This window comes from Apteryx mantelli, chromosome 3 (assembly GCF_036417845.1).
Source record: "Apteryx mantelli isolate bAptMan1 chromosome 3, bAptMan1.hap1, whole genome shotgun sequence".
Classification (NCBI taxonomy): domain Eukaryota; kingdom Metazoa; phylum Chordata; class Aves; order Apterygiformes; family Apterygidae; genus Apteryx; species Apteryx mantelli.
In genome coordinates, this window is record NC_089980.1 from 45,660,270 (window position 1) to 45,686,147 (window position 25,878).

At 37.2% G+C, this 25,878-nt stretch overlaps 1 protein-coding gene across 1 annotated transcript in view; it reads right to left on the minus strand.

Moving 5' to 3' along the window:
• Window positions 1-25,878, minus strand: part of TTC27 (tetratricopeptide repeat domain 27) — a 145,042-nt gene that overhangs the window by 60,585 nt on the left and 58,579 nt on the right. Inside the window, exon 10 of the mRNA XM_067293266.1 lies at window positions 4,620-4,733. Within this exon, the coding sequence (XP_067149367.1) occupies window positions 4,620-4,733 (114 nt within the window). The remainder of the gene's footprint in view (window positions 1-4,619; window positions 4,734-25,878) is intronic.

Below are 25,878 nucleotides of genomic sequence, written 5' to 3' on the forward strand. Positions count from 1 at the left end.
GGGGTGTTGAAGAATAGGGGTAGACTCCCAGTCCAGCGACCTGACAGTTTGGCTGAACAGACAGATGTTGCAATTCCCCTTGTCATACCCAAAGTCTCTTTACTTTGCTCCAACCTTGGTTTTCAGATGCCTGATCAGAAAGATATCTAGTGTAGGCATCAGGAAAACAGGGAAAAACCTGTTAGTCTCAAACCTGCCTAGATCATCTGCCTAGTGGGGGGAAGACTGCTCCCTCCTCCTTTTTAAACTCTTCCCCCATTGCTGAATTTGTCCAATACAGAACATGGCCAAATAAAGCAAAGGGAGCAAGTCGACATGGAGGGGCCAGTTTAGTTTTGAAAACAAAGAGGATCTGTTTCTATGATAAATGACATAACTTTCTTGCACAAATATTTAAAGACCACCAAGATGAGGATAACAAAACAGCAAAGTTGCATTAGCACAGGTTATGCCTCACAGTACACATGATGCCAGTTGTGTAGACCTATACCAGCCTCTTCTTTTTATAAATGTACACTGGACTCTTCAGGTTTGAAAAAGTTACACACCAACTACAAAGAACATCCACAGAATGTCTCTAGTAAGAAAAATTTAAACCAACAAGTCATAATTTCTTTTTGATGCACAGAAAGATATTAGTCGCTGGAAAAAATGACACTCTGAAGTACTATTTAAGTGAAAATTACAGAGCACTTGACACAGAATTCCCAATTACATACATCTGTGTATGACTAAGGATATAAAACAAGATCTCATGTGACCTTTCTGTCTTAGACATAACGATTAGCCCATAATATTGCCAGCCTGCTCCCAGCTCTCCTGAACTCTTATTAAAAACACCCTCTCAAGACACATTTCTCTCCCACTAACAGGCAAATTTCTCTGTTGCCAAGAAAAGCAAGCAAGCGAGAACCGTATGAAATACAGCATCCGTTGTATTGGGCTTTCTGAAAAATCAAGTGATTGGTTTAGAGGCCTGTTATCACCAGGTGCAGCCAGCAGGAGAAAATACAATCAGAGAAGGGGGATATAACAAGCTGACAGGAGCTCCAAGCATAAAGGTAGCCAGTGGAACCGCACAGCTTAAGCCCCGGGAAGTAACCGTAACAAGCCGCTGGGGAACAGGCATTAGCAGGCTACTGGTATGCCTGGCCGAAGAACTGTGGCACACGGCAGCTTCACCTCCTCGGCTGCCAGCAACAACCACGCTCTCGCTTCTGCCCCAGCACCCTCTGCAGAAAGCATGCCATTAAAATACAACTTGTTTCATTTCTAAAAAAATCTTTGAAATGGAAGAGTACGCTTACTTCACTTATCAAGAAACTGCAGTGAGATGTTAACCTCTAAGGGCTTAATTTTTATTTTATTTTTTTTAAATCACCCCTCCCTCTGTCCTTTTTCAAGGCTTCTGGACCACTCAAGATTCCCTTCTTCTACCCCTTCCTATTACTTGAGCTCTGGCTGCACTTTCAGCAGTAATTTGTGATTCAACAGCTTATTCCAACCCATTTTTCAATATTAATAGTTTCTGAATTACTGTTTTACAATAGAAAGTAGCTGAAGAACCCAAAACTGATATAGCAATTGCAGGTTGCTGGTTGTGCAGAGAACTATTTATCAAAACCTAACGCCTGTTTCCTCCTCTTCTCTCTCTCTCTCTCTCTCCCTTCTCTCCATCCCAGCACTTTGCCTTTCCCTATCTACATTCATACAGAAAGAAAAAAATGCCCTAAAAAAACAAAAGAACAAACAGTATCCAGAAACACATTTTGGTTGGCAGTACCTTGATCCAGACTTCAATATATGTTATACTGGTCATGATTAAATATTCTAGAGGAACGTAAAAGAATTCTGTTTTAGCCCGTGAACACTGTTTCCTTTTCTTAGAAAAGTGGTTGAAAAAAGTACTGGCTTTAAAAATCTCTAACCTTATTTTTGTGTATCCAAACCTCATTTAGACAAAAACTGGATGGAGACAACAAGTAGCCTCCAGAAAAAGTTAAGAAAAAGCTCTCCTCCTCACTTCCAGTTAGCTACTAGCTGAAATACATTCCAGAGCCCAGAATGATTTTTTTAAAACTAGGGAAGGTTCTAAAGTCTACATTATCTTTAGTTCATATTTTTAAAGTAATCAGAAAAAGGTTTTGCAAATGATTATTCCAATTCCTTTTAAAGCTTTCCAATTAAAAAAAATATTTACAATATCATTTCATAAAAGTTTTTCAGCATAAAGTAGGAATATATCCAATACTTGGAACATGATAGCTAAATTCAAGCAATATACTTTCATTTCAGAAATACCTGTAATTACTTTGAAATAATTAAAATAAGCTAAAGAAACATAATGAGGCCCATAAAACATGCAGCCCAAAAGCAATTTCTTTTACAAACTAAGAACTGTAATGGGGCATATGCAGCCTGGCTTGCCCTATGCAGAGGCAGTATATGCCGGTCTAGTAATATTCACCTAAAAAGGTGTTTATCAGCTGGTTAGAAGGATTTTCAGATCTAGTGCAAACTAAAACAGTAGCAGATAAGAGTGGAAATGGGGAAGGGAAGAAGAATTATGGTAGAAGAGGAGAGAAAAGAGTCCCAGCATAATAAGGTGGAGTCTATAGTGGTCCATGCATGCTCACTGGACAACCCTAAAGTAGGTTACTTAGAAGATTCAGTTTTACCAGTTCTTATTCAAGTTGTCTTACAAGGACTCTTATAATTACTTTAAAGACAGATATTGCAAAGAATGAGGGGAATCCAACCATATTACATCCACCTCTTTCCTTAATCTTCCAGGCTGAAGTTAACTTGCCTTTTCTCACAAACATTTTTTTCAGTATCAGATCTTGTTATGCCAGTCTGAACTGATAAACATGAAATCATAAAAAAAGTAAAAATTTGCATGAAATAACTTTGGGTACAAACTTAAGCATCTTTATGAAGATGATGTATCAAAAAGACCTTGTGTTATGTATGAAAATAATATGGGACATTCAGCCTATGTTTCCCGATTCTGATTCCTTAAAAATTCTTAGACCTGTTAGAAACCATGGGATCTGGTTAAAAATTTTTGATCTGATGGAACTCAGGGATGAAAACCTTAAATGGAAAGTTATTCAAGTTACTTGATTAGTTTAGCACCGATTGATCCTTAAACAACTTCTAACTATTTTTGGAAACTGAGCTTGATACTGTATCAAATCAATACAAACATATCATTCTATTAAGATACCTTGATAAAAAAAAACACATACTAAGATTAAAGATAATACTTAAAATCGCAGCTTCAGTGCCTATTTTGAGGTCACCTCCCGAACTGTGGCAGCGCATGCTACTCAACCTCCTCTCCCTAACATCTAGAGCTTGTATGAAAAACTGCAGCAGTCTAGCAGTTTCAACACATGTGAATTCAGATACTGTACCTTAGCAACGATAAGCCCTTGATGAGACTTCCATCATGAGATTATCAAACTGTATAGTATGACAGCTTCTAATATTCAGGTTTACCAAGCTAGACAAAAATGTTGGCAACACTCCAATCGCTTTGTGGCTTAGTGCTTAGAGGATCCTGAGATCGCTTCCCAAATGCCTTCAGATGTTACATCTTCTCCCAGACTGGGAATCCGGGCTTCTCTGCCACCCTCCTTACGACCCTGGGAAATTCCATTATAGCAACTCCGTGCTCTCCTCAGCAGAGGAAAAATGCGGCAGCACATTCATGCTGCACTCCTTCAAAGATCCATGCATTAATAATAATTTTAGATGAAACAGCAGTATATTCAGGATATAATTACCCAGCTTTGTAATCGTTAATTTTGTACATTCCTGGCCCTTTTTAGTCATCAGAACTGTTGCCCGACAGACACACAGAAATGCCTGCTCTTCATGTGTGACAAGAAGACTTAACAATATGAAGGTGACTAATAAAACTCTTTAACATGAAGAAACAACCTTTATAAAGCTTACAGATTTTTTCTTTGAAAGTATTTCATAAATAAATCCCATGAGCTGATAAATTTCTGAATTTTTAAATTTCTCATTTAGATTTTGCAAATGAGCGTTATTTACATTTGGAGCAAGATTATTTAATCACTGCCTCAAACTTGCAATAAAAATACCAATCACTAAGTGCTACATCAAAATAGTAAATCAAAAAGTGCAACTTTATTCACAAATGTGTTTTCCTATTTGCACAGTACCAATGACCATTTGCAAGTCTCAATTTTTTCTATAGATGTTTTACTTCAATTAAAAAAATAACTGTAGCAGCTTTACATTCATTAACTCTTGTGTAAATAACTCCTCAGATATTACAGAAGTCAGAAACTGTAAGTAAGAAAACAAATTATAATTTCAATCTTCCAAAACTTTCATAATCATTTTCTTTCAAAAAGGTATTACTTGTACATATAAGAGTTTGTCTGATGACCAGCAGAGATAAAAGGATTTGTAGTCTATGCATCAAACTTAGAAGTATAATTATAAAACTAGGCTCACTGTACTGTTCATAGAAAGGAGAAGGAGTTTAGCATATGCTCCTGCCTGGTTCCATTCAATATACAGGGAGCCGGTATTTGTAACATAGGTATCCAAGGTAGATTTAGGCAGCTCAGAAGCCTTACCTGAGTCTGCTTCATTGCCCTTTCCATTCTGCGAGTACTTCCTTTCTCAAGCTTTGTCCGAAGGAGCAAGGCTGAAGTCTGAATGGCCCAGAACTTCGGCTGAGAGAGTAAACACTGCAGAGAAAAATAACAGTTTTAATTATTTGTTATTTCATTTGAAAAGACACTGATGAAAGTGAAGTTTCCATGTCTCAAGCATAAATTCCATTTCCTAATCTGAAAATCAGATGCATGGCAACTGTACCTATTTGATGAATTCAGAACTGTACAGATTAATCCATTTTTAGTTTATAAGAAGGGCACCAAAACTATTGTTTCCTTCTCAACTACTGCAGCACTGAGTATACATGTACCACACGGTGCATACAGAAGAAAGGGGATAAACCAAACTGCACAAATTAAAATGGCTACTCAGCATGAAAAGGGAAAAAGAATTTGATATTGTGCTTTATTGCTTTGACATTTTACCTGAACTTTACTTACTTTCTTGGGGGTGGGAGGAGAGAAGGGGAAGATAAAATAATCTTAGACTAGAACTTGTGACTGGTGAATATCTAGAAGGAGGCAAACTTAAGGAAAGTCTGCATCTTCTTTCACATCTTTTTCAAAAGGAATACATCCCTGTATAGAGCAATTAAAATAATAGTTCTTTAATATTAGTATCTGCAAAACTGTACTAACAAATATTTCACACAATTTTTGGTAATTTGCACCTTTTATTTGTGTCAAAAGACAAACACTCTACCTTCAAGTGTTCTGTTTGCTGAAAACAAACATTTGTGGCTGATTTGACTGCAATAAAGATGTCCAAGAAGGGAAGTTCATGGGAACACTTTCAACAGTAAGGTTTTATAAATATCATTGAAGGAATACTGTATTAGAATCATAGAATCGTGTAGGGTGGAAGGGGCCTCTGGAGGTCCTCTAGTCCCACCTTCTGATCAAAGCAGGTCCAGTTAGATCAGGTTGCTCAGAGCCTTGTTCCAGTTGAGTTTTGAATATCTCCACGGATGGAGATCCCACAGCCTCTCTGGGCCCCTGTTCCAGTGTTTGAACACCTTTATTGTGGACAATTTTTTTTTAATGATATTGAGTCAGAATTTCCGGTGCTCTATCTTGTGTCCATTGCCTTTCGTCCTACTGTGCACCAGAACTCTGGTCCCCTCTTCTCTACACCTGCTTGTGAGATAGCTGTAGACAGCAGTAAAATCCCTGCCTTAGCCCTCCTCCTCTTAAGGCTCAACAAAACCAGTTCTCTCAGCCTATCCTTATTTGTCAGGTGTTCCATCTCCTATATTAACAGCATCTCCATATTAAAATAGGCTGAAATTGCTACACATATCAAAAATACCGAGTTAGATTTTGCTATGACTTGAGGATAATAGGAAGGCTTTTAGATCTGTAGTATAATCTACAGGGAATAGGGAATAATCAATAAAAAGCTTCCCTAAAAACATGGTAGTTAAGTTATGACTTGCTTAGATGCAAAGAACTTGAAGCCAATCTTCAATTGTTGATTTTTTAGGAAAGGCCAATAAGAAATGTGTAGCCAGTATAACTTTGATACCCCTTAATAATGTATAGATAGCCTGGATTCTTTCCAGTATGGTTTCAGACACAGTATACCATTACTTCTGTTAACTTTGAAAAGGGAGACAGCAGTAGAACTTCCTTGCTATTTTATTAACACTATAAATGATCCAGTCTCTCTGAAAAAAGAAATTTGTTTACAGATTTTTGTTGGGGGGGGGGGAGCTTCAGTGGTCTTGTTCTTTCCTCCCAGAGATCCCCTACAGCATCAGAAAGTATGCTTTGCTGGTGGTTTGTGAGAGATGCCTGACAAATTTCTGTCATATTGTAATCTATCTGTAGTCTTCTGTAGTGTTTTCGCCAGAAAGGAAGCAGAAATAGACAAACTAAAACAGTATTTCTGCAAACAAAGTGGCAAAAGTAAGTAAGAGAAGCGACAGCAAATGAAGCATAAATGAAAGCAGTAGGAATGTATGTACAACCATCCAACACTTCAACAGCAACTAATCCTCCCTATTGTGACCAGCATTCTTGATAGCCCTGTGCAGACTCTTTGGTAACTTCTACTCACTGTTGCACTAAGAAGTTCCCACACGTTTGCATACCATCCTGCTTGCACTGAGCAGCTGAAAGCATCAGGGGAATGCAATTATAACATTCTGTATTCTGCATACCTCCAAGTATCATTTGACAAATTAAATATCGTCAGTAAATCTGTAACTGGTCTGAATCCTAGTTCTGAGAGCTCATCTCTCACCTATCTCACCATGGGAAGTTCAATCTGCTACCTAATTTTCTTTGGTCTTGAGACAAATATTTCACTGCAGGAGGCAAGCAGAGCATTCCTAAGAGATGGTCCATGTTTCTCAATTTATTCTTCAGTGGTCCATTCTGGCTGACTTCTAAAGAAAAAACCTTAAGGGATTGTTTGGCCAAACATTTGAATGATGTTTATTTTAGCTTATAAAAGGTGACTTCTTCTGTGAGAAAGGTTACCTTCCCCCCATTTTCTCTATTATTGATATTGTGTCATATTACTTTATTTTTTCCTGAAAAAGAAATTTTTTTCTGCTACAGGGTGCTGGATACTAATATTTATTTTTCAAATGAACACAACATCTGTCAAGAGAATAATAAAAGCTGAAGTGCTTGATTAATCAATGGTCCTAAAGGTGTTTATTTCCAGGTTCAATTGCAGCCCTTACCCTTTCCTATCACTCTGGTTTGGTTTAATGATTGGCACAAGCAGGGCATAGAGCAAAGGTTTTGTGCCAGCTTCCTCCAGCTCTGCCAGAGGTGAGAGAATCTGCAGCTCAGGAAAGCCGCTCTTCTATCTCTCCCTCTCTCTCTACATGTCCTATACTGATGTCTAGCCAGTTATTTAAGCAGTCATGCTAGATATCGTGCATGTATAATGCCCTAAGAGGAGGGAAGAGAAGCAAAGAGAGACAGGGTGGAAAAGAGGCAGAGGAGTGAAAGACGAGATATACAGAGCAATTACAACCTTATCATTTAATAACAATCCTGCTTTTTAAAGGTATTCATAAGAAAAGTAAGATAAACCTGCTGAACAATCACGAAAAAACAACAGAAATTCTTTAACAGTGCTATTGCTATAAACAAACATTGCAACTGCATACAACAGTGAGAAACAGGTCTATTTTTCAGTTAAGAAACACTTGTAATTATATGCGTTCTGAGCTCAGTCTTATGCCAGATCTCAAATGCTCACATTTTCATTGCCTAATTATAATGTTTAAAGCACAACAGATATAAAATAGATATATATAAATGGCACAAATATTTATGCTCATGGGCTTTGAAGAATAATTGCAGAACATGTATCACTAACTATTAAGCATGCTCAAATTTTCCATCCAGAACATCTACAGATTCCAGATAATAAATGTTTTGTCAGCCCCAAAGCTTTATAGTTCCACCTGAAGCTAACTGTAGGCTTTATTAATGAGACCATAGTTTAGAAGAAGACACCCGGAAATATTAAAAACTAAATCAAGATTATGCAAGTTTTGTCAATGTATCTGAAAATGTACTGTACTAAGGGCAGTTAAGAAAATTAATGAAATAATTTAGAAAAAAACACACTATTGAGAATCTTCACAAGTCATCTTTGTTCATATTTTAGGGAAAACAATAAAATAAGGAAAAGAAAAACAGGAAAATGAGATGGGATGAGAAGAAAGGGAAGAAAAAGTTATGCAACTTTTCTGCACGGAATGGAGTGCTTTCACATGGGAAAACTAATTTCTCCAATTCTTCCCCACATTTTTTCCTACAAACAAAAAATGTTAATATCCTCCTCTTCCATCGTTTCATAGTGAAAAAAGAAGATACTACCAAAATATTATATAAAGCAGCATACTTCACTCAATATATTCTCCTTAGACGATATTGGAATGAAACAATATGAACCTCAAAGACTTAGTAACAAAACAGTAAGTAGCTGGTTATTATATAATAGTTATATAATTTCCCTGTTATCATCTTAGAACAAAACTGCAAGTAATACCCAAATTGTGAGATGTGTGCACATTACAGATGAGATCCAATTCAAAACCTACACATATGACCTTTGCCAGACCCAGGCTGACTCTCAGGTACCATTATTCAGCCTCATCGTTATTCAGAATTTAACCTAGGCATGATACATTCCCTGATAACTCCTATTCATCTGTTAGAGAAAGAGATAAGAGAGAGAAAGGGTAAGAAGGGTTGCACAAATTGCTACTTCTACACAAAATTTAAAACAAGCTAATAAGAATCTTAAAGGAAGCTTGTGCCAATTGCTATTTCACATATGTGCATACATACAAATTATATGCGTGTATGTATGTGTATACATATACATACACACACACACGCGCGCATGCATGTATATAATGTTTGGTTTTAAGGAAACTAAAAAGAGGGAAAGCAGCCTGAAGCTTAAAACCAGAAATGTAATATATTTAAGGCAGAATAGAAAAGTTAACCAAAGAAACTTGGGAAAGAGGGGGGACACAAAGGGGTGTTAGTCCCCTACAATACTATATGATGTCCAGTCGACAAACCACAAAAAGCAAGTCTTCTAAAGGGCACATGAATAAGGCTGTCCCAGTCAATCACGACTTAAAGAAAGTATAGGTTGTTCAGAGCAATTGCTCTGCATGACTCCAGTCGCTATTTTAAAAAGTAGGAGGTCCTATAGGAATTCTCTGGGGCATCCAAGCCAGGAATAGAGTACAGGGGCTAATTAGATCTGCTAGACAATAAACTGGAAGATGTAAAGATGATTTTTGTTAATTACGATTCTAAATAATTTGAGTATTTTCTGATTTTTTTCTCATTACAAATCTGTGCTTTAAGTAAGCCCATTCTTTTATCCTTGAAGCTTGTGCAGTGTCAGTAGCCCAGCCACCTACTGTGATTTGCTATGACAGAGCTTTGGTTGAGGCTAGACTTTTGAACTTTAAGCACTGTTAATTGCAACAAGTTGCAGAATTCCCAGGAATTTAGGTATTAATCCACCACTAAACCAAAACTATTTACGTATCAGCCAAATTGCCAGGACATGGTGAAATGACTTACTTGAAGGCACAGACATGAGGCGCCTGAGGGTTACTCCGCTCCTTTGCCCTGTCATCACCTCCAGAGAAACAGCCTTTAGTTTAGATTCACTCAGGTATTTGGTAATATATTTTTTAAATAAACTCTGACAGGGATTTAGAAAGAATGAAAAAAATTCCTCCTTAATTCCTTTTCATTACCAATTTCAGTTAACATACTTCAGCAGTTTTGTTGTTTGCACTTCCAAAAATCCACATATAATTAAGATTTCCAAATTACCTACATGGATTAATTAATATCTGCTTATAATTAGTCATACTTCATATACCCAAGCATATTATTATCTGATGATTTTCATGAATTCATCCAGATCAAAACTGTTTCTGCGTCTCACAATGCTAATGATACCTCTACTTACATTGGGTCTAGTTTATGGTCTAAGAAAGATTAAAGCAACCTAGAGTCCAGAGAGAAGCAAAAGAATAAAAGTTTTGAAAAAAAGTCCCTAGAACGATAATTTGAAGGAAAAAAATCTTTCATTCAGACTAATCAGCAAGTACACTAATCTGGGTTAAGAATTAGTCTTTCAATGTGTAAAGCTGCTAAAGAAAAAAAACATCTTAATCTATAATAAAAAAAGATGAAATATTAGGAAAAAAATTATATTTATGTGAAGCATTGGAAGAAACAGTCCAAAAGGTCACAAAAGGTCAAACAACAAAAATTTCAAAGAACTATTCATACAAATACCTGTCAGAGATGATCTAGATAAACTTGGTCTTTTTTCACACAGAACTACTAGAGCTGACTAGGGGATGCACTCTGTTGGCCCTGCTGCTCACGAATAAAGAAGAAATCATGGCAGATGTGAAAATCAGTGTCAGCCTTGGCTGCAGAGACTATGAGATGGTGGAGTGTGAGATCCTGAGAGAAGTAAGCAACATGAAGAACAGAATTACAGACTTCAGGAGAGCAAATTTTGGCTTGCTGAGGAATCTGCTTGGCAGGATCCCATGGCGAGACTGCCCTGAAGGGCAAAGGGGCCCAGGAGAGTTGGTTGATCTTCAAAGAAACTCCTCTTAAAAGCACAAGAATGGCCCATTCCAGTGTGCATAAAGCTGAGAAGTTGTGGCAGAAGGCCAGGATGGATGAACAAGGAACTCCTCACTGAGCTCAAATGCAAGAAGAAAGTACACACAAGGTGTACTTGCAAGGCTACCCACAAGTAATATAAAGACCTTGCCTTGCCTATAAAGACCTTAAAATTAATTAGGGCAATGAAGGACATCAATAATAGCTTCTGTAAGTACAGCAACAACAACAACAACAACAACAACAACAACAAAAAAGGGGGAAAACAGGGACCTGCTGCTCAATGGGGCAGGGAACCTAGTGATATGGAAGGACATGGAAAAGGTCGAGGTACTCATTACCTTCGTTGTCTTGTTCTTTACTGGTTTACTGGTAAGATCTGCTCTCAGGCCTCAGGGTCTCTGAGCCCTGTGGCAAAGTCTGGGGGAGTGAAGCATTACTTAAAGTAGGAGATCAAGTTAGAGACCATCTAAACAAATTAGGAAGTACACGGGACCAAATAAAATGCATCCAAGCCTGCTGAAGGAACTATCCAGTGCTATTGAAAGGCCACTCTCTATCATCTTTGAAAGGTCATGATGATCAGGGAAAGTTACTGTTGACTGGAAGAAGGCAAATGTCACACCCATCTTCAAGAAGGGCAAGGAGGAGGACCTGGAGAGCTGCAGGTTGCTAAGTCTCACCTGTGTCCTGGGAATATTATAGTGCAAATTTTGGAAGCCATGTGCAAACAAGTGAAGCACAACAGTGTGACCGGAAACAGTCAGCATGGATTTACCAAGGGCAAATCATGCTTGCCTAACCTGCCTACCTTCTACGATGAAACAACTGGCTCTGTGCACCAAGGAAGCACAGTGGATGCTGTTTACATTGACTTCAGCAGGGCCTCTGATATAGTCACCCTTAGTACCCTTGTAGCCAAATTAGTGGGTTGACTGAATTAGGGGTTTGTAAGTTGGGTGGAAAACCAGCTGGACACCAGGCTTAAAAGGCCGTGAACAGCAGTACAGGGTGACCCCAAACCTGGTGCCAAGACTGTTTTACATTTTCATTAATGACCTCGATGAAGTGCATTCTTAGCAAGTTCATGGATGAAATTAAATTGGGGAAGCAGTCAATACACTGGAGGGTAGGTCTGTCATTCAGAGGACCTTCATAGGCCTGAAAAACACGCTGGCAGGAAGCTCAAAGCTCAACAAAGACAAAAGCAAAGTCTTGCATCTGGGAAGCAATAACCCCATGCATCAATACAGGCTGGGTGCCAAATGGACAGAAAACAGCTGTGCAGAAAAGAAGCTGGAGGTTTGGTGGGCCAGCTGAACATGAGTCAGCAAGTCTGCTTTTATGGGACAACCACCAACTGCATACTGGGCTGTATTAGCCAGAATGTAGTCAGCAGGTAATGGGAAATGATTCTTCCCTTTTTATTCAACACCCGTGAGACAGCTTCTGGGCTGCTGTGTTCAGCTTTGGACTCACCAGTACAAGACAGACACTGACATACTGGGCCAAGTCCAGCATAGGACCACCCAGATCCAGGGGGATGGAGCACACAACATATGAGAAAAGGTGAAGGGAACTGGTTTTCTTCAGCCTTAACAAAAGAAGGGCTAAGACTTAGCTTTCAACTACCTAATGGGAAGGTATAGAGAAGATGGACCCAAACTCTTCTTGGAGGTCACAGTGAAAAAACAAGCAGCAACAGATACAGGAAAATTTTCAGAGTGAAGGTAGTCCAACATAGAAACAGGTTGCTCAAAGAGCTTGTGGAATCTTCATCCTTGGAGATACTCAAAAATTGAGTAGAACAAGGCCATGAACAAGGTAAGTTGACCCTGTCTTGGGTGGAAAGTTGGACCAGAAGACCTCCAGAGGCTCCTTCCAACCTAAATGATGCTATGACTTTCTTCACTGACCAGTTAGAAAGCCTTAAAGTGCTAAACACTTATGTAGAGGCTTCAGGTAGGTGCTGAAAGTTAAAGGAGCAGGTGATCACGTACAAACGTAATTTGTCTAAGATCCCATACATACATATGCACATAAGTACAAGGTCTGTCAGAGATAAGAGCACTGAAGACCAGAGTTTTCTTCTCTTTGCTAAGACAAGCTTCTATTTAAGCAAACTATCCTGAATAGGAGCAGTGTATTCCCCACATAAATACAATTGCCTATTCCACAGAAATATACCAGCATACTTGTCAAATTTTACAGTCCTTTCATCTTTACATACCAGAGTGCCAAACCTTATACACCCTTGCTCATATTATTAAACAAACTCACAATGCCTTGGCAATACTGCTGGCCATTTGTAAAACCCTGCACTTGAGACAAGCACTGTTCAAAGGTCAAATGCACCTCTTTTCTCTTATTGTACATGCATAGGGAGAATAAGATGACGATCAGAATCTTTCAGAAGTTCCTGAGATTTTATAACCTATTCAGAACTCAACTGAGTTTCCCTGGGCACTTTATTCCAACTGCTACACCTCTATTAATGGAGCTGGAACATAGACGATTTCCAGTAGTACTGGCAGCTTCTGGTTGGAATGGGATTCCCCCTAACAATTTTTTGGTTTTCAGATGTTATAATTTTAAACAGAACTTCTATTATGCTAGACTGCTATAATGCAAAATACAGTTTATTTGTGATTAAGCAGTTTCCAATACGAATGTCATTTTTATGTTGGACTGAAAAGCCTATCAAGAGGGTAAGAGAAAGAATTAGATTTCTAGTTACAAGCAAGCAGTAGAACCACGTCTTGGCAACAAAACAAGATGGTCAATATAACCATTTTCTGCAGCTCTTCTTGGTGTATGAACATGTAAAAACCTCTAGTTTACTGAAACAAAGTAAATAGCTTCAATTATGCTGTATATGTCCATCCCAAAGATTTAAAAATATATTTAAAAAAATCACAAGAAGGTCTGATCTTATATAGATCACCAGTGAACACATAACTCTTCAAATCAATTCCCCAGATGTTAAATTCCTCAGTTGAAGTGTTTATATTCTTATCACAGCACTCAATGTTTTTTTGTTGAAAATACTACGTTACCTAAAAGAAATCTAATTTCTTTTTATCTATATTTAAATCAATAGCTTGTGTTTGAAAGCATACATGCTGTATTTTCATAGATGAAATTGCCAATACACCGCAAAACGGCACTTCAAGTCATGGAACACTAAATAAAGATTGGAACTAACAATTTTTTGTCTTAGATATACCATGTCCTCAGTTCAATGCTACCCCAAGGTTTTTCCTTTTTTAATTTCCCAACACAGTATCATATACAAAAATATTTAGTTATATATCGTTATGTAATTACATAAAAACGTAACCCTCAAATTAATTAAAACATATATTTGTAAATCCCCATGTAATTCACCCCACACTTAAAGAATAAACACCATCATTTTTGAGGGTTTCAGACTAACAGCGGAATTCCACCAGTCTCTTCACAAAACATCTGTTTACTGAAATTAAATAATTTGAAGCTCAGATGGAAACAACTCCCACTTATATGCACACACATATGCAATATGTAATACTTTCCACTACTCTGTGAATATCATTTTAATGCATGACTTCCTGACTTAAGATACAAAATTCAAACATAGCCTTACACAAAAACAAAAATTCATTTTGGACAGCTAGTTGGAAAAGGTGGCAACAAAACATAATATGCCATATTCAAGCCTAGTATCTTCACTCCTTGTACATGAAGGATTATGCTAATGGGTCCTACAGTACAATCATTGATTCAGTCATTGATATAAAACATCATAACTACATATAGTTCTGATGAAACAACAGTGGTTAATTTGGGTATAAACAAATAAGATGCTGAAGCAAATGTTTTTAAACCATCTTCTCATTGCAACTTCTGTCATCTCTAACTACTGGCATTAGAGACAGCATTCCCAAATAACAATTTCGGGAATTTACACCACTATTCAGGGTGGTAATTTGAGCACCTATAAATTCCTCACCTTCATAAGTATTACACAAGATAAATATTTGATATTTGATTGCATGTGTCATTAGCTGGATAAGTTCTACTAATCTGAAAAAATGAATTTTGGGCAACTGTTCAAGGCAGCAAATCTGTAGATAAATAAACTATTCGTTTCTAGAAACAACAGGTGTTTTTAGGCACAAGGAATGACAAGATATAAGGCTGTCTATTCCCCAGTCACATCTTATTAGCTATGAACACTTTCACGTTTTCTAAAGCTCAACACAGAAAAGGTTACATTAGGATTTCATTCTAGATGACTCCTGTTACAACAATAAAAATTCTAATCCTATTTGGCATAATTATGTCCTTAGAGAGAGACACCAACAAAATAGGTAAGCAGAATAATATTTTCATACCTTGAGAATGTAAGGCTTCCATAAATCTTTTGACACTGGATATATGCAGCAGTTAGCAGGAAGAAGGGGAGAGAAGAAAGTATACTTATTCTGTAATTTAGATAGTAAATGTGCTTCTTAGCATGGATTGGCTAATAGATATAGTCCACCGGCTTCCCATGGGTTTTGGTGCATCTCACCTCCTCGAAGCCAGAGAATTGCTTGAACATCAAAAAAACAAAGGCCCTACTGATATATTTTCACAATTATCAAAACCTGTCCTGTATATGGCTTGATGCATCTGTTTAATTTCACACTTTCACTGAACACTGAATTCTATCCTAGACAAGCCAAAACATTATCCACTAATCCAGCAAATTATAACTGTGCATATGCCAACATGAAAGCAACTGTTCACTTAAAGTGAATTATATTTCAGGCATTGTTCCAAGTCCAGTGTTAGTGTTTCTCTTTCAGTCTTGCATGGGGAAAAGGTGTTATAACTCGGTTAGGTCTTAAATATTTTCTTGCCTAACAGTATGTAAAATAAGTTCTACATTGCACCTTTTGATATTAAGCCAGGACCTTTGCACTGCAACAACAAAAACAAAAAAATATGCAATGCTTGAGCCTGTATGACATGTATTAGCTGAAGTTCCATATTTTCCCTTATGAGGTCTTTTATCAATTTTATTGAGTTGTTGTGTCAAGGTAACATTTTATAGTCATTCATTTGATCACTTCTAATTTTTTAAGGTCTCTTCAAATTATCATCATTTGAATGCTGTATCTAAGTGAACTGCGTCTGACAGTCATTTAGGTAAATCAGAGAGACAGGCAGAAATTGTAAAAGTATTAAAATGACAGAGGAAAAGATTTACTTTCCTGCACTGGCTGAGGCATCAACATATGCACTGTGCCATTTTCACTATTGCTTTAATATCCCATATATTTCAGTTGGTTTAGACCACACATGCAGTATATTTTTTCCAAAGTCTAAAGCTATTCACTCAAGTGTATGACAAGGGTTTATTTCAGTCTATAAAACTAATCCTGGGACTGTACAACTAAAATAGCTTTTCACTGCAACAGGTGTTAGTTGATCACGTGCAGAGCTGGGCTTAAAGCTCTTAGCCGCAGCCATTAGGAATACCTCTCTTGTTAAAAAATCAAAAGCATGGCCAAGACACCATCAGTGATCTGCACCAAGGGACTAGTTTAATTAGAATGGTATTTTTAAAATTTGCTTTGTCTAGTCTTGTCTGGTAGCCTCTGCGCTAAAGTTGTAACATTACATCATTGTAAACAGAGTACCTTTTGCTCAATTTCACCACTGAAACATGAAGACTCTATTTGATTTTTTTTGCATTTTTATATACTTCAATGTGTTTGAATGAGATTACTTCACATAAATAGTTTCACAGTCTTGAGTATTTGAATGCATTTGTAATACATGATTATTTCTGATAGCTTTAAAACAATACGTATACCCATATATGACAGACAGTTCTGATTCTCCCCATCTATAGCTATGAAGAGTCTTTACAAATTTCCTCTTTCTTCTGTCCACACTTTACAAAGCAGAATGTATGCAAAGTTGTTAAAAAAAGATCTTCGCCAAACAGTTAATCATTTAGACTAGACTGCACTGATTCAGAAATTAATGCTAGACACAATACAGCAGCAATTAGATTGCACTCACCTAAATGTAATTTAAAGTTATTAAGTAGCTCATTTAATTTCAGTTTGCAAGTGACTCTGGCTGGAATTTAACATATCTGAAGATACACTAAATACAATATAGGCATTACTCAGTAGCTGGCATAATCAACCCACAAGTTAGAAGAGAAGACTGAAATAAATTTTCTTCTCACAAGTTTTACAAGACTTTCCACTACTGTATGCAAGAAGGCTGAAGTCATTTCTCTTTAATTGTATTTTCCACCACGTTTTTACCCCCCCCAATCCTGTTCTGTAGCAAACAAGTAACTCTCGATAGCATCAGACCAACAAAATCCTCATATACCATGCTTCTTATCACTCTAAATAGATCTCTCTTCTGTTGCATTGTTTTTCAGCAATCGCTGTTACTGCTTCTGATATCTACCTTGCAAGAACCAGGATGCATTACAGCTTCTGGGCAGTTGTTGATGCTATTTCTTTCCCCTCATTAACTGATTTGTGGTCAGCTTGGAAACTGTGTTGGCTTTTTTGCCATTTCTGTAGTACATATGAGCACAAGGAATAAAAAAAAAAAAAACCAGGCAGGCAAGCTTGGAAGTCAGACTCCCTAGGCTGTTTAAATAGGCAGTGGTAAGAGGAAGGTTCCCCCCAAAAGACAGTTTTGAACAAACATCAAGCTTTGGGGCTCCTTGGGAAAGCCTTTTACTCTCCATTGACTATTTATGAAGGAGACTAGCTTTCTAGTTTAGGTACCTAGGTTAGATGTCTGACTGAGGTGCTGGTTGCCAGTGAATTCTCTAGACAGGTTCTCAAATCATTGGATTGCATCTTCCAGGCTCAGATGTCTTTTGGTTCCCTTGAGCTTATCATGGGACTGCAGATACCTCTGAAATTTTATGACCGTTTTAGCTGAGTGGTGGAAAAGAATATGCTATAAATCAGACTTCCCATACAGACCACATATTTTGAAATGAAAAAAAAAAATTAAAAAAAAATTCCATGAGTTATCTCACATCCTGCTATGGTTTTTAACCCAAGGCAAGAACCAAGATGAGTAGCATGTAAATGTTCACACAGAATTAATCAGTTTCACACTAGTTGGTATACTAGTAATAGATTTAAGTGTATATGGGTCACAAGTCCCATTACTGAAGTGAGCTGTCTCTTTAAAAAGTGCAAAACGCTGTGTAATTCTTATTAATTACCTCTAAAGACAACTAATTATATTTCTGTAGATGGCACTTTAAAAGTCAACCAAAGAAAATCAAGAATAATTTGCATTAAAAGTACTACATGTTTTCTCTTTTCACTGAAGATACTGGAAAGAGTTATTGAAAATGGATCATCAGTGAATTCTGTGCACAATAAATGCACCTGCTACTTACAGTTAACACTAACAGTTCAACTTTGCCAAAACACTGCAAGAACTATCATCTGGTGTCTGTTCAAGGATACCATGTTACTTTCCTCAGTAGAAATAGTACAACACTTCAGTACTTTTCCGCACGTATTCCTCCCACCTACCCTAAAAAGAAGCACTCTTCATGAAACACACACAACTGCTCCCAGCAGTAGTTTAAGGGTATTCACTATTCACTAGCACCCTTTTCCTTTAGTCAATACTGAGAACACTCAGCTGACAATATGGTTAAAGTCCTGATGGGGAAAGTGGATGATTTCCCCAAAGAAAATACCCTCAGACTTCATGGCTTCTCTTTGCTCATCTTGCTTTCACTAGAAAAGGCAATATAGGTAATGAGGTTGCCTTACATCTGCTCTTGGTTCTTGTGACCGCCATTAGGAAAACATCCAACTTCCTTTTCCATTCTCCAGGAAGGTCTCGTTTGGAACCTGAAGTCATCCCTAGCCCAGCTCTCCTTTGCAGTGAATTTTATTTTATTTTTGAAAAGAATCAACATACAAAAGGTCTATATCTTCTGAGTTTACTTACAGACAGAAATATTTTGTTCTGTAAGAGGCTGCACCTTTCTTTTTCCTTCCTTCTGCCTCCATATACCCTTCCTCACATGCAGAAATAATACAAAAATGACTTTCTCTCTCTCTTTCCTCCCCCGAGTACATTTTTCAGCAGCTTATAGGGAAGTGGTTAAGCACCTGTTCTTGTTAGAACAATGTTTATGCCCAAAGTTCAGTCCATATCCATTTCTTCTTCTTCCCACTATAGTCTTTGCTTCTTGTGAATGCACACTAAGAATTTCCTGAGCTTTCTCTTAAGCTGGCTGTTTCGGTGGTTTTTCTTGGAAAATTTCCTGTCTCATTCCATAACCCTGTGACTCAGAAACACACAAATATTGTCTATATTGAGAAAATGGAAATAAAGCAGGTCATTTGATGTGGACGTAGGTATATACTGGAATCTGATATCTAGTCAAAAGTAAAAGAAATGCAATCATGTGATGAGTGGCTTTTCAGTGAGCTGTGAGTGTAATTAACAGCAGAACTCATTTGTTATTTGATACAGGATTAGCCAAGAGGGTTTTTTCCTACATCTCTGGAGATAAAGCTTGAATGGAGGCCTAGTGTTTCCTACGTTAAACGCTGCACAGAGAAAAGGTCAAAGAAAGTGAGCATTAGAGAAACATTCTCTTACAAGGGATGCCTCCTATGTTTCACAGAGAGAAAAAAAAATCAGTGAAAGCGATACAAAGGTTTACACTTACTGAAGAATTTTCAGTGGAAACCATAAAAGGTACAAAGAAAGCTTTGTTTGGATTTATACTCAACAGTGACACAGAAAAGCAAGCTCACATTAGTTTGTGTGGAACAACAACGAAACACAAGGTAGCGAGACACTTAAACCCTTGAGCTATAAACATGACTCTTTAATACTGCATCTTGTCTGTTATTTAACTTGTATGCGTGCAGGTAGGACTTTTCAGAGAGGCCTATGGAAGGAACAAAACTCACAATTCAAAATAGTTTTGGACACATTTGGAAAAGTCAAATCAGGTTCTGCCAGGAAAATATTTTAATGCTTTTTTTTCCTTAGGATTCACTACTACTACTACTACTAATATAAAGGTATTATCAGAGTGTCAAATGACTGGTTAACAGTCCTACTTATACCTTCAAACTGCAGAACTTCTGGAGGGCTAACCTCTGATTTTAATTTTCTTCGGTTAATAGGCATTGGTGGAGTGATATTTACCAAGCTGCTAAGAGCTTAGTGCTCTGCAATGGTATTAAAGCAGTATACACATTATATCCTCTTACATGAGCAAAAGAAAAACAAATGATTTTTCATGCTATTGCTTAAGCAGAGTTTTGGTTTGTGTTTTAGTATGTTTTTTTTTTTCTGTTTTGAAAGAGAGTATTTAAGTTCAAAAGTAAGTTTTCCTTGGAGGTTCTCAATTAACTTTCTTTAGGAGAAGGAAGAAACTGGAGAAGAAAAGGAAATGTCATGAAGAAAGAAGATACTGTTTTATTTAAAGGAATCTGCTTTCAATGACTAGCAAAGGGTAAACCACATAAGATATGGCTCCTATTTTCACCTAGAATGGAGTCCAGCCATATTACTGACACTCGCTCTATTGCGCCAAACATATCACTTATTCTGTGTTATGCTGAAAACAACTTCAGCCAGATTTCACTGTAGTAGCATTGTCTTTTTCAGGTCTGTGGTTTGGACTTATTCCTGAAATAGCATAAGTACAGACTTCCACACCACATCACAGTACTGCATTTATTTCCTAAGGCCCAACCTCAACAGCAGTAAATCAGGTTTTCGAATTCAAACGACTAGAGTTTAACTCTTTGATACCAGTGATAAGGATTTCCCTAGGTATTAAACAACAGTGCATTTCTCTTAACTGCTCAGCCTCAGGAATTCCAGTCCATGCCAAGGGTCTGAACACATCACCTGCTCTTTTGAGAGCATCTTGAAAAACAGAAATGCATATTGCTCACTGCACAGGTAGTAAAGCAGTGAATTTGATTTGTATGCTGATTAGCCTTCTGTAACCAATACAGGGTATTTTAAAGATCCGAGAGAATGGCTAGACATCTTACTTTAAAGGTAAACAGCTTCAGCTCTGTACGCAACAGTACATACAGTCTGAGGACTTCCAATCTGTTTAGCCTCAGGACAAACAGTGCAAATGACTGAAAAAAGGGCAAAAGATCTCAAGTCAGTGCCAATGAAGAATATTTCTAACTTGTTCCATTCAGGTTGGCACTGTGGGAAAAGAAACCCCCTGCTAAGTATTCCCTGGAAACTAGCACAGTATAATTTAACGTATAACTTAATTTCCCCGTAGTGTTCCTCCCCTCCCTCCCTCTCCTTTGCCTCCCTTCTGACAAAGAACATTATGGGACAGACAGTGTTATAGTTTAATTTATCCTCTGCTGATAGGAATTCACTTCTCAGGAAGACAATCGGTTATGATTTTTCATCTTTCTATTTCCAGAACTGCTGCTTGTGACTACAAAGAACCACCATGATTTGTCAGTAGATTCTTTAAGTTGCTCAGCTCTGTCTAAGTCTGCATTTTGTTTATTACAGTGTTTTTTCTTTTTTAAGTTAGTACTTCTTACGCAGCAAAATCCAGATGAGACCGTACTCCAAGTTTCCTTCTTTTTTCTACTTCCTTGCCCGTTTGAGCTGGTGAGAGCAAACTCAATGTTTGCAGCACTCTGGACCACTGGAACAGCCCTCAGACATGACAGACCCTGCATTCTTATGCCACTGCACCAGGGTGGTGGGATTTGTCAGTCTCCCCTGCCTAACTGCATTCTCCAGCTCACCACTATGCATCCTCCAGAGTCCACCAGTGATGCTTCCTGTTTGTTTGGCCTAACAAAAACTTTATCTTTACTTTAGCAATGGTAACTTCAGGACAAATGTGCATTTGCTATAATTATCCTTAAAATATTTTAACTGATTATCTTTTGCAGGATAGAAATGTGAGGTAGCAAAAATATTAGTTCTCAGATAGGTTTGCAGAACAACCATAAAAATTTTACAACACAATAGTGTCTTAACAGCTCCCTTCACATCCCTCAGTAAAAGGCAAATAAGTACCTTGAGAAGAACCAATTTAATGCTTTCTTAATTTCAGAACTGTAAGATTGGTCAATGCCACAGCAGGAATACTTCAAAAGTTGCATGCAGTATTTACATTCTAAAAATGCCATTTGTGAAACCATCCTATAATGATGTTAACTACTCAAAATCAGCTGTCACTTTTTTTTTTTTTTTCCTGTAATGTGGACAGCCAAGAAAATTCAGGAAAAATTACATACCTAAACCGGTGGCTTATAGTAAGGCTAGCACTAACTTTATGCCAGAACAAAGTATAGAATTTAATATAACATCTTCACAACCTTACATCTGGAAAAACAGCTGTATCTGTTGTGATACAGTGAGGCATACCAGAGGAAAATTCACCCAGTTCCAGACGGGACTGTACAGGGAATGTGTGATACCTGCTTTTCCCCTGTTTTGAATGCCAGCATCCACCACAGGAATTCGGCTTACAACAACCTATTCAACAACCTACCTATTGCAGTACTTGGTGTTCACAGGTAAGTGTAACATGCTGAATGCAAGAGGCATACCCCAATTGCTGTTTGGTGGGCTAAGTGGCTAGGGTTAAAGTCCGGAGATGACAGTTTCAGTGGGAGCTCTCAGACAGTCCCAGCAGTTCTCCAGAAGAGATTCCATGTTAACAAGTCTCAATGTCTATCAAGAATATCTGGGTTCCGATTCCTTCAGATTTCTGTCTTCATCAAGAGTAGAATTATGTCTCTTTAAGGAGGCACTGTTCCCATTTCATGCAGTAGGCTCAAGCTGCTGGAGGTCACCAGCAGCCTGGCATTAAATCTTATGTGCAAAAGTTTGGTTTCTAGCAGCAAAGCAAAGCTGCAGCCATCTTCCTTCCAGAGACTGAAGACAAGCCCTGAAAGACGACAGTGATTCCTGAAACAGCAGCCAAAAGTCAGGAAGAATAAGAATAGGGATGAAAAGATGTGAGAAAGGAATTAGGGAAGATGAGAGCAAAAGAAAAAGTCAGATAAGCCAAGAGGAGGTGACAGCAGGAATTTGGCATGTTGAAGAAAGGATGACTAAAAAAAGGGAAGCAGATATAGGCACATGTGAACAATAGCGGGGAAAAAAAAGTGAAAAACTGCTGGGGAGAATGAAAGAAAAAACTATCTTGGTGGGGAAGAGAGAGTAGTGTTCCTAAATCTGAGGGAGTTGTAGAGAGAGAAGCTGTACTCTGAATATTTTTACGTAGAGACCAAAGGTAAAGGCAATCTCTGGGATGCATTTAGACTTGAGTAAAGTTAAAAGCATGAAGTATAATGGACTATGATGCAAACACAGCTTTCTAGTACCTGTCCAGTTGTATTATGCATGTAAACTACAGTTGTTTATTAAACCAATTTGTGGAAAATGGAACGTGGGAAGCGGGTACTTTCACAAGCAAGAGGCAGTCTTTTTAGCTATGCACCTACAACCTTCTCATTTTCCCTGCTCTGTTAGAGATTCACTACATGAATAAATGTATGTCTACTATTAGGATAAGAGAAAGATACAGAATATACAGACAATTAAATATACACATTGCAATTCTCATGGAATAAGCTGCAGGATGAGAAATAGCCTTATTCCAGTAATTAATTGACTTGTTTCCTTTCTGTCTCTAACAACTGACTCTTACTACTAAGCTATTAAACTGCTTCAAACCATGCAAGATGTTTAAAACAAAATAAAAAAAAGCTAAACATATTTCCTTACTTTATTCTACATCTGGAACAGTTTTTACAAGCATCTATTAAACTAAAAAGCAAAGAAAACACATTTAGTTTTAGACAGTGATAAATACTAATCAGGTACTGTACTAATTTGGGGGAATACAAATGCATGCGCTGCTTCCCTGAGACTGTTACAATTCTAGAACCAGACATCTCATTTTACAGTGCTTCTAGCAGTGAGAGAGAGCAGAAAGATCTTTCACACACTATTTTTAGAAATCTGTAAAAGTTATTTTCTCTCTCATCTTTTGTCTAGACTATGATAGAAGTCATTGTAGAATGCGTTAGCCAACATATTCTGATAAATATATACTTAAGAAAAATCTAACTGACGCAAGACATGAAGTCTTTCAAGAAAAAAAGCCCAAGCTCCAACTTAACAATGCAATACATGCTAAAGTATAATGTAGACAAGGCAGTGAAGTCTTTTCAAATATATCAAAATACACTAATATCTAACTTCAAGACTTTTATTCTGATTCAGAGAAAGCTTCAAATGCCAACTTCACAGATAGAAAAATATTAAATAGTTTAAACGTTTTTAAAACCTCTTTGTAAATTGAAACAAATAGAACATGATACTTTTTAACATTTTATTGGAATTTGTTTGAATGGTCTTCATAACTAACAGCTCCACCTGCCATGATTAATGCAGCCAATCCAAACAAGTCAGAAGTATTTATGCCATAGCATATTATCATATATACTAAACATATACATTATACACAGCAAAAAAGTCTGAATGTTCTCACAGTAATCATGAGGCTCATTTACGGTGCACATTGTGTGAACAATCCACTGAATTAGCTGGCATTGTTTCTAATTCCTGATCTAGCCTTCATAAACAGAATATGACCCTTTCCTATCCCTGCATCCACACAACTGGGAATCAGCTTTCATAAGGGTCACAAACACTTTGTGAAAGCTATCTTCTGAAATTTTCTTGCATATTTGCTGTTACAAGTCTTCCAAATAATGCTTTGCTTATCAATATGAAAGCTAGACTATTAAAAATGCTTTTGTGGAGGAAAAAAAAAGGATTAATAGGTCTACTGGCAAGAAAGACAGCTTTTCTGTCTTTAGTCATAAGGTACAGTTTAGTACATGATCAACAGCAGAATTCATGCATTACGTAAATACAAGTAAAACAAATGTGCTTACATCCTACCTAAGGTTGTGTTTAAATGTTTCTCAAATTAAATTAACAATCTTATCTCAATCCCTGGTCTATAGTACTTGAATTATATTTACTATTTAAGCTTCTTGCTTTCTAATAGAAGACAAGAAAGGAAATATTGTAAAAACACCAGAATCATAGGTGTTTAATCTTTGTCCTTATATAAGATGGACAGTACCATGCTTTCCTGTACCATGCTGAACTCAACCAAATACTGCTAGAAGGGCAGCACACTGTGCAAAAACATACCTAAGATCATTGCTGAATAGAAAGGAGATTACTCAAATGAGGATGGCTAAGCATTTATAAGCATTTGTTTAGTTTTTTTTTTTAATTTGTTAAAAAAAAAAAATCTTTCCTCCTTCGTTCTCCTTCCCTCAATAGCCCATAGTTTATAGACTTAGAACTTGATTAAAACATCATTTCTTCCTCCCCAAAAATTCTTAAATTGCTCATTAAGAAATCCTCAGAAGAAAATATCAATTGGAATTTCCTTCCAATAGTTTGGCTATCTAAAAAGTCAGTTATAAAGAAAAGAAAACTCAATTTATTTATCACTAAAGTGTCACTGAGGATATCAGATTTGCACTTCAGAGATCTTTTGAGGCAAAGGAAAAATGCATATTTCATGACTGCACACAATGCCTATGGCATTCTAATTGAAAATATCCAAAATTCTGTAATAAGTCAAAAAAGTATGTTACTTGAAATATTTCATCTTTAATGCAGAACAGAAAGACAGTTTGGGGCACTAATACAAGAAACATTCTAGTCCAAAGTATGGACGTGATATGATCTGAGAAAATTAAACTCAGATGCTTAGAGACAGGAGCAAATGACCAGCAAACAAGAATTCAGTCACCTTGATTTTTCAGGCGCTATGGAAGAAGGAAGGTTAGGGTAATACTTGAGGTGTTGGATTAGGAATGGGACAAATGAAGGTACAATTCTAAAATCAGGCAGAGGAGATGAGGGCAAGACATCAGGAAAGCTAAATAAACTTTAAGAGTAATTCTTCCTCACATAGAATGAAAGAAGAAAAATGTAAATTTACTTTCCACAAGAGGAAGACTCAGAT